The sequence below is a fragment of the Carassius gibelio genome, chromosome B21, assembly GCF_023724105.1.
Source record: "Carassius gibelio isolate Cgi1373 ecotype wild population from Czech Republic chromosome B21, carGib1.2-hapl.c, whole genome shotgun sequence".
In the NCBI taxonomy this organism is placed as follows: domain Eukaryota; kingdom Metazoa; phylum Chordata; class Actinopteri; order Cypriniformes; family Cyprinidae; genus Carassius; species Carassius gibelio.
Window position 1 is genome coordinate 19,378,363 of NC_068416.1, and position 14,906 is coordinate 19,393,268.

At 37.1% G+C, this 14,906-nt stretch overlaps 1 protein-coding gene across 9 annotated transcripts in view; it reads right to left on the reverse strand.

Moving 5' to 3' along the window:
• LOC127985863 (retinoic acid receptor RXR-alpha-A) overlaps positions 1-14,906 on the reverse strand; it is a 143,431-nt gene that overhangs the window by 85,375 nt on the left and 43,150 nt on the right. For 2 of the 9 annotated variants that reach the window (XM_052588064.1, XM_052588063.1), the window contains exon 1: positions 7,277-7,440. The exons of 4 other annotated variants lie outside the window; for them this stretch is intronic. Coding sequence is in view for 3 of the 5 variants with exons in the window: in XM_052588061.1 (XP_052444021.1) it covers positions 11,698-11,725 (28 nt within the window). In the remaining 2 variants the exon portion in view is untranslated. Of the gene's footprint in view, positions 1-7,276; positions 7,441-11,697; positions 11,953-14,906 lie in introns of those variants that run through there. 3 more of the 9 variants (XM_052588061.1, XM_052588057.1, XM_052588059.1) reach the window with 3 other exon arrangements.

The following is a 14,906-nucleotide window of genomic DNA, read 5'->3' on the forward strand; positions in this document are numbered from 1 at the left end:
AACACACCTCTTTAGACGTCCGTCATAAGCAGGCAATGGAGAGAGTGACAGTGCAAGGAATCGGAATGGCAGAGGAAAAGTTCCCACCTAATGAGGTATGACAGTCCCGAGTCGGAAAGGTAAAGGAAAATATATCGCTTTAAAGCCCCTTATGTGCGATAGTATTCATAACTAGACCTGCAGAACTGGTTCCAACCTTTTTGTCCACTAGAATTCATTTTTATTATTTTTATCCCTTATCAATTTGTGAAGACCCCACATATTCTTTCTAATTTATTGGATAAAGATAAAAAAAAAAAAAAACTTTACTCAAAATTTCTACCAGATAAATTAAATCACAAAATATTTTAACTAGGAAAAAAAATATATAGAATAATTATTAAAATAAGACTTTATTCATTTTGATTAATTTTCTAGGTCTAGATATCCAATTAGGATTTGACATATATCCAGATATTCATTGCAATGGGAATCCTGGTTCTTTAAATTAATTTAAAGAAATATATATATATATATATATATATATATAAATAAATAAAACATTTGCGGAGGGACAAAATTAAATAACGTTTATGGCATTAAATAAAAAAATATAATAATAATACATATTACTGCAATGTTTACAATATATTATATTAAAAAAAGCTAAGATATTAGAAAAAAATTAACATTGCAAAGGTTTATACTGTTCAAAAATCACAGCACAGAAATTAACAAGGAACAATTTAATAAACTTTATTTCATTAGCAGCAATTATTGCAGTCTATCTGGAATACTTTAATTTGAATGTAGTGATCAATAATAATGATGACCTATAACCTGATCGATCATTGTCCCGGGACACTGGTTTACTAGTAGCTATATGCTTGTCTATCAGTTCACTCTGCTACCCTTTTCCCCTTCATATAATGAAATAATCTGCCTCAAATCAATAATTTATGTTTGTTCGTTATAAAAAGCTGTTTGCCAGACAGAATAATCCCAAAATAAACCCTGTTTATGTTGTAATAAAGACCATCTGATTGTGTTAATCCTTTTATCACCCATTCAAGATGGTGATCAAATACCGCAATTCATAAAAATCTTTCTTAAAGAGTATAAATCCTCACCGATAACATGTACTATACAAGGGAATATAATACCATTCAATGTCATTCTATGTATAGAAAGATGAAATAACCTGATGTCTGTCAGTCTGGGATGGAAGTCTCTGCTGAGATGTCAAAACTAAAGTGTAATCCGCTGCTTCATGTGGATCTGAACGCACACTCAATCCACTGAACTCTTTTAAAACAGAATTTTAATTCCCCGACCCAAGAGAGGTTCAGCTCAGGCAAGGTTACCATCACACATCAAAGCTGCTTTCAACATAAAAAGCTGACAATTAAGGCTTGGGTTTATGTTCGGGATTTGATTTACACTCAGGTTTACATTCATCTTTCAAAAGGAACTCTACTAATTGTGGGAGTTAAGACGCAATGCCACATGGTTCTGCGAGACAGGGGTTATGTCATGTCGCAAGTACCTCATGTAGGACAGACTACTATTGTTAAAAGAAGTTGAAGACAAATTTTACATCTTGCAACTCGGTGGGAAAACAGTGTTATTTCCTAGAATCATGGCCTTGTGGTTTGTGCATGTGTTATGAGTTATGGTGCTCATATGTGTTCGAATCCACCCTGCAGAATTTCCCAAGAGTGATTTCTTTATCCATTTTATCTATTTCTCTTGCTACATATACATATACACACACACACACACACAAAGGAAAATGTAATGCAATCCATAAAAAAAGTAACTGTAGTCTGATTACAAGCATCTTAAAATGTACTTTCATCTAATTACAAGTACTTCATTTTTGGAATCTGGTAACACAATCAAGTTATATTTATATATTACGTAATTTATTTATTTATTTTGAAATAAGTCAAAAAAGTTCTAGACATGTGACATGTCCCACAACATTAAAAACCCCAATGAGGTTTGGCTTTTCCAGCGAGGTTTAGCGGCTGTTGTTGTGGTTGATACTGTTACAGACGGCCGTCTCGCTGGAGGTTTATGGGGAGTTGAGTTTCACTGGTGCTCCCTCTCCGTCTCTCACCTCAGTGTCATTTAATTAGCCCGCCTGCACAAAGGGAAACCAGGCACAGGAGCCCAATTTAGACCACAATAAAGTCTGGAATGACTCGACCCGCACTGTAATAGGAGTCCCAACCCCCTTCATTTACGTGCCAGAGACTTTCCTGGGACTTTGAAGATGCCGAAAACCGAGCGAAGGGGGGTAAAGGCTAAAATCAAAGGAGGGACCCTTAAATTCCATGAGATTCCTCCAGATGTTTTGAAAAATATTTGCTGAAGCATTCCAGATGTGCCACCTATCAGTTCCCCTTAGCGAACCACGTTTTCACTTTCTTTTGTGGCTTTTTTAACTGCAAAGAAGCTCACAGCAAGCTCTGAACAACAACACTACATAATAGATGAGAAAAAAACACTGGAACCGAAAAATATGTGATGTTGCTTTGAGTCTCAAAACATTTTTCTGATAGTGTAATGTTCGATACATGCTCCTTGTGCCAGCGCTGCGCACTCCCCACAGGCTACGACCTGGCTGTGACCCATGACCTTGTGTCTTTGCCTCACACAAACTCTGTGCTTAGTTGTTCTGCTTTTAAAATGAGCCGTCTCATTCAAACGGTGCCAGAACGTCACACGCTCACACCTGAGTAGGACTAACCGAGCCTCCAGCGGTGCTCAGGCTCTGATCTGGTTTTTATAATGTGAAGCGGTCTCGTGTTACTTGTTCCAGTCTGAAACAGAAGAAACCATCCTAAATGTGACACTTGAACTTGCCGGGTGCCGTTTCTGCAGGCGCTGGAATGTAAGCCTTCTGGTATGCAACAAATTGACGTGAAAGTATCTGCCAGCGCCTGCCCGTCTGCCTATCTGTCCGGCTGTCTTCCTGTCTGTATTGCCTAACTCCCCGCAGAAGATTTTGCCACAGGCGTTCTCAAACTCCACCGTAAACACGTTTCCCAGCCCAAACCGCTGCCTTACAAACACTGCTTGGAAGTTGAACTTGCATTTCCAATGCAAACAACTAAACAGGGATGACTGCCAAACCACAATTACCTCCCACAACGCAGCGAGGGCTAAAATACTCCAGTATAAAACAGAACATCACACATGATTCTTATGAATTCTATCTCACATCAGTTTTAAAAATAGCAGCAATTCCACTTTGATAGTAATTATAGTGGATTGCTTAACACAGACTATTTAATTTGATTTTCATCTTGGAAAAAAAAAATTGTCTAAATTTTCACTCAGAATTTGAAAAAAAAACTATTACAAAGAAATGGCAAATAACACACTGAATTAAATCTGAAATTTTGAAGCAGAAAAAAGAAATAACATGTTCTTGAAAACATACTCTGAAAACCTTTCTTTTTGTTTTATTTACAACTCCAAAAAATATTTTTTACAGTGTTCTTTTACTATTTATATAAAAGCATAACTCAATACCTCATGTTAACATTTTGTTACATTAATAATTACAAAATACAATTACAAAATAGTTACATGGCAAAAGAAAACAAATATTACAAAACAGTTACAAAATAACATATTATAATATTTTTTACTTATTTATAATAAATAATGATAATAAGTTCACCTCTTTTTAACAAGCTGCCATAGCAGTGACGCAGTCAGATATGATTTAAAAACGTCAAGCAAATTCAAAGTCATTCTTCATCCTAAAAAAAGTAGTCCAACAAGTCCACACAATTTGCCAAAAATAGATGAAACCTAACCATGTTGGATAGAACGAACCAAAATAATTCCTCAGTAGCTTAGCTTTGTCCCAGTACTAGAATCACTTACACACACACTCCCTGAAGTGATAGGAAGTAACTGGCTCACACACCTCCATGATTAAAAGAGCTCTCAGCTGGAGTGAGCAGCAGCTCAACAGCCACTTGACAAATAGCAGTGGTGCTCGCAGCAAATGGGTACTAAGAGGCACGCTCTTCTGCCGCTCGAGCGAGAGGAAGGCAGCGAGGTCAGAAGGCACCAGAACACCTTTCTCGCAAGAAACGGCCGGATCTGGAAAAGACACCATCTCTGACACGTCCCATGACTTATGTAAACAGTTAGAAATGCACCCACACTCTCTCTGCCATCATCGTATACCTCATGGAGACGTACTCAGCCGTAGCAGGGAGGGAAGGGAGATCTCTGACGTGCCTCCAAGTACATTTGAAGCCCAGATGAAAGTCTGAAGTTGACGTGAACAAACTGTAAATCACTCTGCAGACCCACTGGTTAACAAAAAAAAAACAGAGGCCTTGTTTGGGCAAACCGTGGACTATCCAGGGTAATAGCACACCTGGATAAGCAAAAAAAAAAGGCTGAAATGGAAAAAAAGAGCTGCCTTTTACTTGCATTCAAATCCTTTCATCTTATCGTGGTCGTCATATTTTGATTAGGGTTACAGATGTGGATTATCATAATTGCAATCATGGTTTTTGATCTGCTGGGTTGATTTAAGCTCTCCAGTGTAAACTGTGGCATTAGTGGACAGAGCCCCTCACACACGCTTTAACACACAGTCCAGAACACTAAAGCCCAGTGATTTTTATCACCCGTTACTACTGATACTTGTCACAAAGCATGATATGAGCCCAGGAATCTTGCGTGAACTAAAGCAGACCGTAGGATGTTCATTTTAGGACTTTGGACACAATTTACAGAGTTCAACTGGGCAATCAATCACGCTCATTAACATGCAAAACTCATCTAAGCAAGCCAATGGGATAATGTTGACAATGTTTTGCATGGAACATGAAAATGAAATAGTCTGGAATCCGTCAGACATGTATGATAATGGCAAAACTTAGGTTATTTAATTGTGAAAGAAAAAGAAAAGAAAACTGAAGGACCAACCAATGCAATTTTTAGACATTGTGGCTATATTCCAAAAGCTGAATAATGCTGCCTTTGGAGAATGCATTTCAAGGTAGGAAGAAATCAACATCCAAATCCAATGTTAGCGTCACCTTCTCTCTCCTGAGATGCATTCATCTGATGGATTTTTGAAGGCAGCATAGATCCTTCGCTACCCTTGACATGCCACAAATCTGTGCATTCAATTTCATGATGAAGTTAAAAAATAAAAATGCTGTCTTAAAGTTGCAGTTGGTAGTCAATTTGTGTATTCAAATGTACGTTTCTGACCAGCTTTGTCCATATTCGATGTCATTTCTAGTGAAATTTTTTTTTTAATTTAGTTATCACCAAAGCTCTCTATGTTTGGCTGAAGAGCATAAAACCATTATGCTGCCTAAGAAGTCTGTCCAAAATCAGTCTTGTGAGGTACCTTCATGCACAAACGCGGTCTGCAAAGTCAATGCCTGATAAGGCAGCGAGGCTGAAGTCAGCTGCCTAAGTTATCAGAAGCAGCCTGTCAGAAAGTAAAATCTGCTGCAAAGAAATAATCTGCTGTCAATGAAAAGTAGCAGTAGACCGTTTCTTCATATTGTGATGTAAATTCAAGTGTAACAAATTATTGAGAAAGGGTGGGGACTTTTTTTTAACACTTGCATGCACTACTGTGTGTATTATAGCCACTTAATAATAACTGTACATATACATACATACATACACACACACATATACACACATACATACACACAGATCCATCCCACTGCTACTTTGATTAAAAATGCATGGATAAATCATTGATAACATGTATTTAGAAGACAGAAAGGGAGGATTTGGATTTCATACAGACATTAAACAATGAAAAACAGACCATTCTGCACTTATGATGAAAATAAACCCATATAGTGCTCAGAAGGCACCATGCCACGTCCCGAGAACAGTCACAGACGCCTCGGTTCACACAAGGAAACCTATAAAGTCATTACTGTGATTTAAAGCGATTTAAACCATGTGTCGCTACTTGCTCCACCTGCAGAAAGAGATAGAAGACTACTTCACATTTCCGTCAGTGAATTTTAATTAACGCCTGTGTGTTAAAGGCTAATGTCACTGTTCTGGAATATGAATTCTACACTGTAGAGTTGCTGATGGTTAATGGCTTGCAGTTCTGACACCAAGGATCTAAAATCCCACTTCACATAGCGACCTATACATTCAGACTGGGTCTGACTGTGCTTCCTCACACAGCGTTTACACTCACAGTGTGGACAGAGATTAGTTTGTTGCTTGAAACGTATCAAGTCGTGCCTGTTTAGGATTAAAAAGTGTCTGGTAAATAGCAAGAAACTGAATAAGGGAACAGAGGGTTGCCAGATGCAATATTGATTCATTCGCTGAAACCTTGCCTACAGCGTGTGCATGCAAAACCTCACACAAGTTTGCAGTGAATAAATATAAAAAAAGACTTCCTGTGTAGCCGCAGCACTTATTTGGCACTGGCCATTAATGGCTAGCACCTAGAGAGGTGTCAAACAGCACTCTACTTTAAAGCTCATGTCTGATAAAAACTCTGCTTTTGGACCACCTCAAACAAAACCGCACATCAAGAAGCACTGGATCTGACGCTTATTTGCATGCTAATTTTCAGGAATTTGACAGGTAAATGCAGATTTTTATTCCAAAAGATCAGCAAGCCTGTGTTTTTTTTTTTTTTTGCTACATGCACAACCGTTCAAAACATGAGTCTGTACGATTTATTTATTTTTTGTTCATTTATTTGATCAAAATACAGTAAAAATAGTAATAGTGTAAAATATTACAAACAACTAGATTTTTATTTGAGCATCTTTTCAAATGCAGTTTATTTCTGTGATGGAAATTTATTCAGTGTCACATGATCCTTCAGAAATCATTTGAATTTGATTTGATTTGAAGCTCAAGAAACATTGCTTATTATTATCAAAGCGGATTACAGTTATTGTACTTTTTTGGAGCCATGATCATTTTTGATGAACAGAGTTTAAAATAATCGCATTTATTTAAAACAGAAATATTTAGCAATTTCATAAATGCCTTTACAGTCACTTTTGATTAATTTTAGCTTTCTTGCACAATTAAAGTATTAATTAATTAAACCCCAAACTTTTGAATGGAAGTGTAATGCACAAGTGATTAATTAAACTGTATGCTTATGCGAAGGATGCAAGTTTGATTTCTTTCTCATAATCCATTTTAATAAGCAGCAAAAGTTACATTTTAAAAGCTTTAAATAATAAGCTTCAATCAAACCAGTCATATGGAGCTTCTTAGAGAAATCTGAATGAACTTCACTTACCCAGAGCTGATTCGACAAAACTTAAAAAATGCTTATCTCTTTCATCAGCTACTTTTACATAATCCCTGAAGCGCACAATATCAGTTCTATCAGACTGTGCTAAACGTAAAAGCAAGGTTCACAGTATAGCGTCCGCTGTCGTTTATCATCTGTCGTAACGTTGTGAAAACTCAATTCTAGAAGTCCAAAGCAAATCCTCCGGCTGATAAAACATATGCAGAGCGAAGGTCAAGGTCTGCGGTTCATAGTCCACCGCTCCCCTTAAAGATAAAACACTCGCCACGGTCGGGGATTGAAAACTCACAAATTATTAACAAGGGTTTGATGCATGGCTATCATAAACAACCGTTTTAAAGCTCCGTTTCTGCACACAGCAGTAACCTGATTGTGAAACTCTGTATTATTGTTGAATTAAATCTCATTCGTGGACATGGTATAGAGCCGTAACATTACCCAAGTACCCCAAAACAGCTCACTGACATGTTTCGAAATCATGAACTTCTAGGATAATAATTCGAAATGACTGTGGATTTGCTCTTCCCTATGAAGTTGGAGGACATCAACAAAAGATCTGCTGGTAAATGGCCTTGGGAGAGCACTATCCCTTTAAGCCATTAACATTCTCTATAAAACTTCTCTAGTAAAAATGACAGCTGCAGCCTGCTCACAAAAGGGGGCAGAAAGCATCCGGTGAGAAACCTAAAACTGCCCTGCAATAAAACAAAAATAAAAAAAAAAAGTTTATGGGTTTAAGTAGTAAACAAAACCCACCCAGCCCCCCAATCAAAGCTGTCTAAACGTCCCAGGACCACCTTTGTTACTGAATTACGGCTGACAGAGGAATACACCCCCTTAACTATGAATGCCACTTGCTCATCAAGACCATGAACTTCACTTAAATGGGCGGAGAAAAAAAAACACCCCCCATCACTCAAAAGCACCTCCTCCCGACCCAAAAAAAATAAAAAATAAAAAAAGACATTTGGGTAAATAAAATTTGGTTTAATTTTCTAGAACAAACTGTCCTTAAAAATCAAGGACAAAACCATCTCCATGCTGTGGATCTGCTCACTTAATGATCTACCGATAAACAGAGTGATTTCAGAATAATTCCATAACTTGTGTTATTATGATGATACACAAGCTTTTAGTCCCTAGTATGTTCTTCTGTGATTTCCATAAAAAAAAAAAACAGACAAATATGAGGTATTTAGCACCTGTGCCTAGGGCTGGAAAAAAAGTTAATAAACCCAACCTGTTCTGCATGCTGTGCAAAGACCAAAAACATCACGAGTATATCTAGCACTGCAATTTGAAACTCTGCTAAATTACCTACACAAAAGCATTTGTAAATGTAATGTCATTCCTGTTTAAATGATTGCGTGTCTGAATTTAACAGGCCGGAGCAGTGGGTCTGCTCCATGACACTCAACACATACAGCAAACCTCAGGAAATAGCACCCCGCTTGCAAGCAGCAACATGCTTTATGTGTTGGAAATCTTGAGTTAAATATTTTTTTTTCTTATAAGATAAGTTATGACAAAATTTGCTTATTAAAATAGAAAACGATATACAAAATAAATACATAAAAAAAATTCAGGGTTAAATGTTATTTAAATTTTTTCCTTATAAAATACATATATATATATATATATATATATATATATATATATATATATATATATATATATATATATATATATATATTTAAATATTTAGATGATTTTTTTATTATTATCATTCAGGGTTAAATGTTATTAAACAATACTACATTCATATTCAAAATGGCTAAATGTTTTCATAATTATATTTAAAGAGATATATTTTTTTAAATATGTAATTATTTTATTTAATAATTATTCAGGGTTTCTTAAATATTCTTTATTATTAAAAAAAGGTTCATATGTTTTATTATGGTTAATCAAATGAAAAAAATTCACCAAATCTTTTTAAAGACAAGGACTTACAACAATTACCATGTTATCCTAAAGTGCAGATTATATGTAGGGTAAAGCATACTGCGCCAATAAGAACTATATACAAATAAACCTTCATCTGTTACTATTAAAATACATTCCTATAAAAAATATAATGGTTACACTTTATTTTAAGGTGTCCTTGTTACAGTGTAGTTATACATGTAAGTACGGAGTAATATTAACTAACTACATGTACTTACGATATGGTTAGGGTTAAAATTAGGGTTTGGCTAAGGGTTTCTCACATTTAATTATGCATAATTTGGTTGCACTTTAATTTACAGTATGTGTACTTACATGTACTTACAGTGTATTAATCTAAGAAAGTTCTGGTTATACAAGGTAACTACATGGGCTAGGGTTAGGTTTAGGGGTAGGTTCAAGATTAGTACCTAGTTATTACAAAGTAATTGTAATTACTATAATAAGTACATAGTATGTACACGAGGAACAGGACTGTAAAATAAAGTGCTACCCATAATTTATTGTTATTCTAATAGTAAGAACATGTAACAAGGACACCATAAAATAAAGTGTTTTACCAATATAATAATCACAAATCCACATATTAAATCTGTCTTGGATGTCCCAACATAAAAAGCCACATGCAAAGCCCAAACACACCTTCACAAATAGTCTATTATGTCGCTTAGCTCTGTGGTTTTTCTAGTACTGTTCTGGGAACATCGGGGGGTTTCGGGAAACCCGGCATTCCTGCTGTCTCTCATCTCAGTGAACCGGTGCGGTGATGATGTATGTCAAGGTGTAACACGACTCCCGCATGAAAGAGCTAAAGACACAATACCAGTCCTGCCTATATTACTGAGTGAAAGCGCAGAGCATGCTGGTTATTCTTACAGTATGCGGGGCTCTGTGTGTGAACTAAATCATGTGTGACTGCTCAACTTATCTCCATGCATGGCAAGTAAGCTCATATGCATAAGAGAGTAATGTGCATCATTTATTGACGAACATGTTGATTTACCCAACCACATTCTTGCATGAGTAATAGCCATGTTTGTGACATATAAGACACATCCAGGTTATTAATTATTTTGTGAAGTTATATATCTAAATCTCCTGCCTATTAGTCTATTTTTTTCCAAAAACAACAACAACAACAAAAAGTCATTAGAATCATATAAATGCCGCCTTAAACAGCATATGATTCATTTAAACTTTGGTTTATGGTGCTTTTCTATCCTTGATTAATCCTGTCAGTCTCAGATGCCATTCACTTATATTGAAAAGAACAGCCAGAATATTCTACACAAATTTAGCTTTCGTGTTAGATCGACATAAAGTCATACAGGCTTGGATGAGTAAATAAAAACGTTTCATTTTTGGTGAACTACTCCTTTAATATGATGGAATAACATCATATGGAAACCACACCTACATTTCGCCTCAGCCAGCCGTCGATTAAAAAGGACATTTTTGAAACACGCGCAGCGTCCGTTCCTCGAACACAAAGTTACTTTATTATTAAATCTAGACGCTGTAAATAGATTTCAAATTGAACCTTAATGCTCTGCAATGGTTTGCGTCGCTTTCAACAGTGAACTCCGCTTCACAGTAAACGCCAAAGTTTGTCCAAGTTCACTTCTCAACTGAACTGTTATCTCGTACACAAACGGTGCTCGCGGCATCATTTGACACCAACGTACAAGGGAAAATGATAAAATGAGTAATTTCTGTATGTAAAGATTAAATTACAGACGAGAAAAAAAATATTAGCTGTAGTTAATAACGTTTATTCCCCCCAAAGACATGATTAAGCGGTTTACAGACTGACATCCGACGCATTTCATTTTGCGCTGAATTTCAGGCCGTTGCGCGATGTTGCTATGCGTTTACAAATACGAAAAATCATCATCACACATCCACACACTCGTCTGAATTTCTCTGCGTTCCAGCCAGGAAAGTGACAGGAATGATGCGCCTGGATCCAATACCTGCACGTATAATACAGCAAGAGCTTCAACTCTGCAACACAGCAGTCAAAGCGCTATCAACGTGTCAAATGATACCGCATATCAATAATAAAACATCTTATGAGTAAGCGCGAGGCTGAATGAGGTGTCATTATCCGCGCGCGTGCCACCGCTTCTGCACGCCCAACTTTTGTTTACCTTGAGTTTGATTTAAAAACAAATGTCCTGCTCCACGCCGTGCACTTGACTGCTGTACATCATTGATTTCGATTGCATTAGGTTCCATTCGCCACGAACGTATCCTCAAATATAACGTTAGCCAGAGTCGATAATGAGCGATCTAAAGCAGTTTTGTCTCTTTTTAGCCTTCGTGGGGTTTTTTTAAATTCTTCTTCTTTTTTTCTCGTCGTGCTGGACTAAAAAGTGAACTATAAAACTCTATCTTGCATACCAAAGAAACTCGAGTGGAAAAATAAACATCTTTTAGTAGTCTGAGGGTAAACTTACCCAATGACAAGAAAGGTTTGGTTTCCATGTCTGGTGGGTTAGCTCATGCCAGCTGACGCGCGCGCGTTGTAAGCTGTCGGCGTCCCTCTCTGATGGCAGTACAAGACGGATCCACGCGGTAAAAGTAAAAACCTTTGCGCTAGTGTCAAATGTTCACTTTATGGCACTACTTCTGTTTGTTCACGCTTCTGCTCGGCTCTCTCTACAACTCTCCAGTCCACACTACTGCAAAGGGACCCAGTGAAGGGGACTCCCACTGACGCTCACGCGGGCACATTTAGCAGCGACGCGTGAGGGGAACATTAACCCCTCCTGCGCCGCTCTGCCCACGGACATGAGAGTTCGGAAGAAAAAGTAACAGCGTTTCCTTGAATAAAGAGCATTGCCTGCCCATGTGGTTTAACAAAGATCCTCTAAAGTGAGACCATGCTGCGATTAATTAATTAACAATATGTCATTATTAATAGTGACTAAGAAATTAAAGAAATACGAAGATAGATAGATAGATAGATAGATAGATAAAAAATACAAAACCTATTATCAACAACTTGTTTTTTTTTTACTTTTTAGTTGATTTTATTTCACATTTATGACTTAATGTAGGCTATGTTGATAATTTATGACAACAAATGTTTTCTATCAGGGATAATCCTTCAGATGCATTATTTACATTTATCCCATGGCTATTATTTAAATCTTTGCTCTTTAATCTGTAATCTTCGATTATTTTAGCTGTTCACACTAGGAGACACATTAGAAGCTCTGTTATAATATGTAAATAGGTTATGGATATCATACAAAATGTTTTTTTGTTTTTTGTTTTACCTTCAAAACATGTTGTGCTGCCTTTGTTTTCTTGAGGATGAATGAACTGATAAAATAATGCTGTACAAATTTTGCTCTGTTTCCATGCATTTCAAGTACACTTCGTGCACAACATCACCATGTCATTCAAATCCATGCAATATGTTATACCAATAACTAAAAAAACTAATCAATGTGTCTGTTCCAAACGAATCAGACTGCTGCTGGGGAACAGGCCTTGCAGCCAGTTTTCTACAACAGCATGCGCCACTACAGGATCCATATGAGCCCAAATAGAACTAGGTCATTTCTCCAATATTACACCCTGGTCAACTGGATACCGTCGCGCAGCTTTATCATTACCTCACACGGCTGTCTTAGCTTGCCAGGGATGTGTCCACTGAGTTGGGAATAGTGCACACATGGTAGAGGCTTTTGGTGATGTATATGAGAATTTCTAGCAGTGCGAGTAACCGTGGGCTTAGAAGAAATGTTGGAGGTCATCCAGAAGCAGAATACTTCGGAGGCATGGCAGAAGTTTTTTTGCAAAGCTCTCTTATTTTGCTCATGCAGATAAATGTATATATACATGCAGTCCCGGAGCCATCCTGGGGGCCTACGAAAACACTGCATCACTCACTGAGCGTTTGAAGGTGTTCGCTGCAGTTCAGCTGGGGGAATGATTCATAATTAATGCAGCGCACTGCGCATTAGAGATCAAAGCCGTTTGTCTATGCTGTGCAATAAACCTAAAGCAGCCGTGACTGGGCTCAGATGAGTGTGCGTGGATATGAGGGACACTGGTGTGTGTTTTCTCCCTTCACACCCTCCGGGTGTCACACAGACTAACAGTCTCACCACTGAGCAGTCTGATCAGTAATAGCAAGATCAGTCAATTTTGTTTAGAGCAGACTTTCACATTCACCATGGACTTCAAAATGACACAATCAAGATTCTCAGATTGTGACAAGTGTTTACGGTCTGCACAGCTCGATCTATAATAGGAAAGCGCAATGTGGTTGTAGTTATGGTCACTCTGTGTACTGTATAAATGAGGCATGTTAGTGTCTGTTGATGTATGTTATGACACGAGGGCCATGGACGCTTCTGGACACCAGCTGAACCTATAAATCAATGACGACACTGCACCTCCGTGCATCACACAGCTCTGGTGATGACACATACAGTAGCCACAAAAAATGTTTGCACACTTAAGCTTTGCTTAAAAATGTATGAATGTCACTGTGATGGATAACAAAATGTCAAAACAAGTGACATTTATTTTAAAAGAAAGAGCACATACACATGCACAGCTGACTGAGGGAAATGTTAAATTTAAATATATATTTATTTTTTAAATGTACACACACACATTGCCACTAATAAATAATTGACTTGTCAATAAAAATGAATAAGTCTAAGAAATGTGACATTTTTTGTGTAATTCCTCATTCATGAATCTACTGTTTTCATATATATATATATATATATATATATATATATATATATATATATATATATATATATATATATAATATCAAACACTTTCTTATACTCTAGATTCGTTACATGTAAAGTATAACATTTCATAAGTTTTTTTGTTTATATTAATTTTGATGATTAGAGTTTAGCTCATGGAAGTCAAAAATCCAGTATTTCAAAATATTAGAATATTTCCTAACATCAATCAAAAAAAAAAAAAGAAAAGAAAAAAAAAGAAGGATTTGCCAAACAGAAAGCTAAAGTTCATTAAAGTGTGTTCATTTATGCACTGAATACTTGGTCTGGGCTCCTTAAGCAAAAATTCCAGCATCAGTAAAGCCGAGTTCAGACTTCACGTTTTTCAAAGTAGTCGGGTCACTGTTCTTTTCACACTGCATGACTATCTTAGCCAGCATTCAGTCACTGCTGTGTTCACACTGCACGATGGATCGGCGACAGAAGGTTTCACACTGCATGACTTTACAATAGGAAGAATCGGCGAAAACTCTGTTAAGCAAACTACGTTTCACAACCAAACACCCGCGAGATGTGACAAGGAAACAACACGATATCGCACGTGAAACCGAAGTTTTCACGTGAGACTGCGATAGCTCAGATGAAACGTCAAATAAACACGGGTTCTCGTGCTAAATTTATACAAATTTATCTTCCATTTCATGGGTCCAAATAGACAGAGAAGAAAGCCTTTTTCTGAAATGAAGCCATGCTTGCTGATATTGTGGTCTATAACTCCTCCCCGAACTCCCCGCTGCTCTGTATCTTGCTCTCTCATTGGCTGTCGGTCATCGCCGATGTAGTTTTCAGTCAGAACACTTTTCAGACAGCATGATTTTGAATCAGCGATTCTCACTGGCGATTCTCATCAGCGATTCTCTCAGATAGTGTATTTGCTCATTCACACT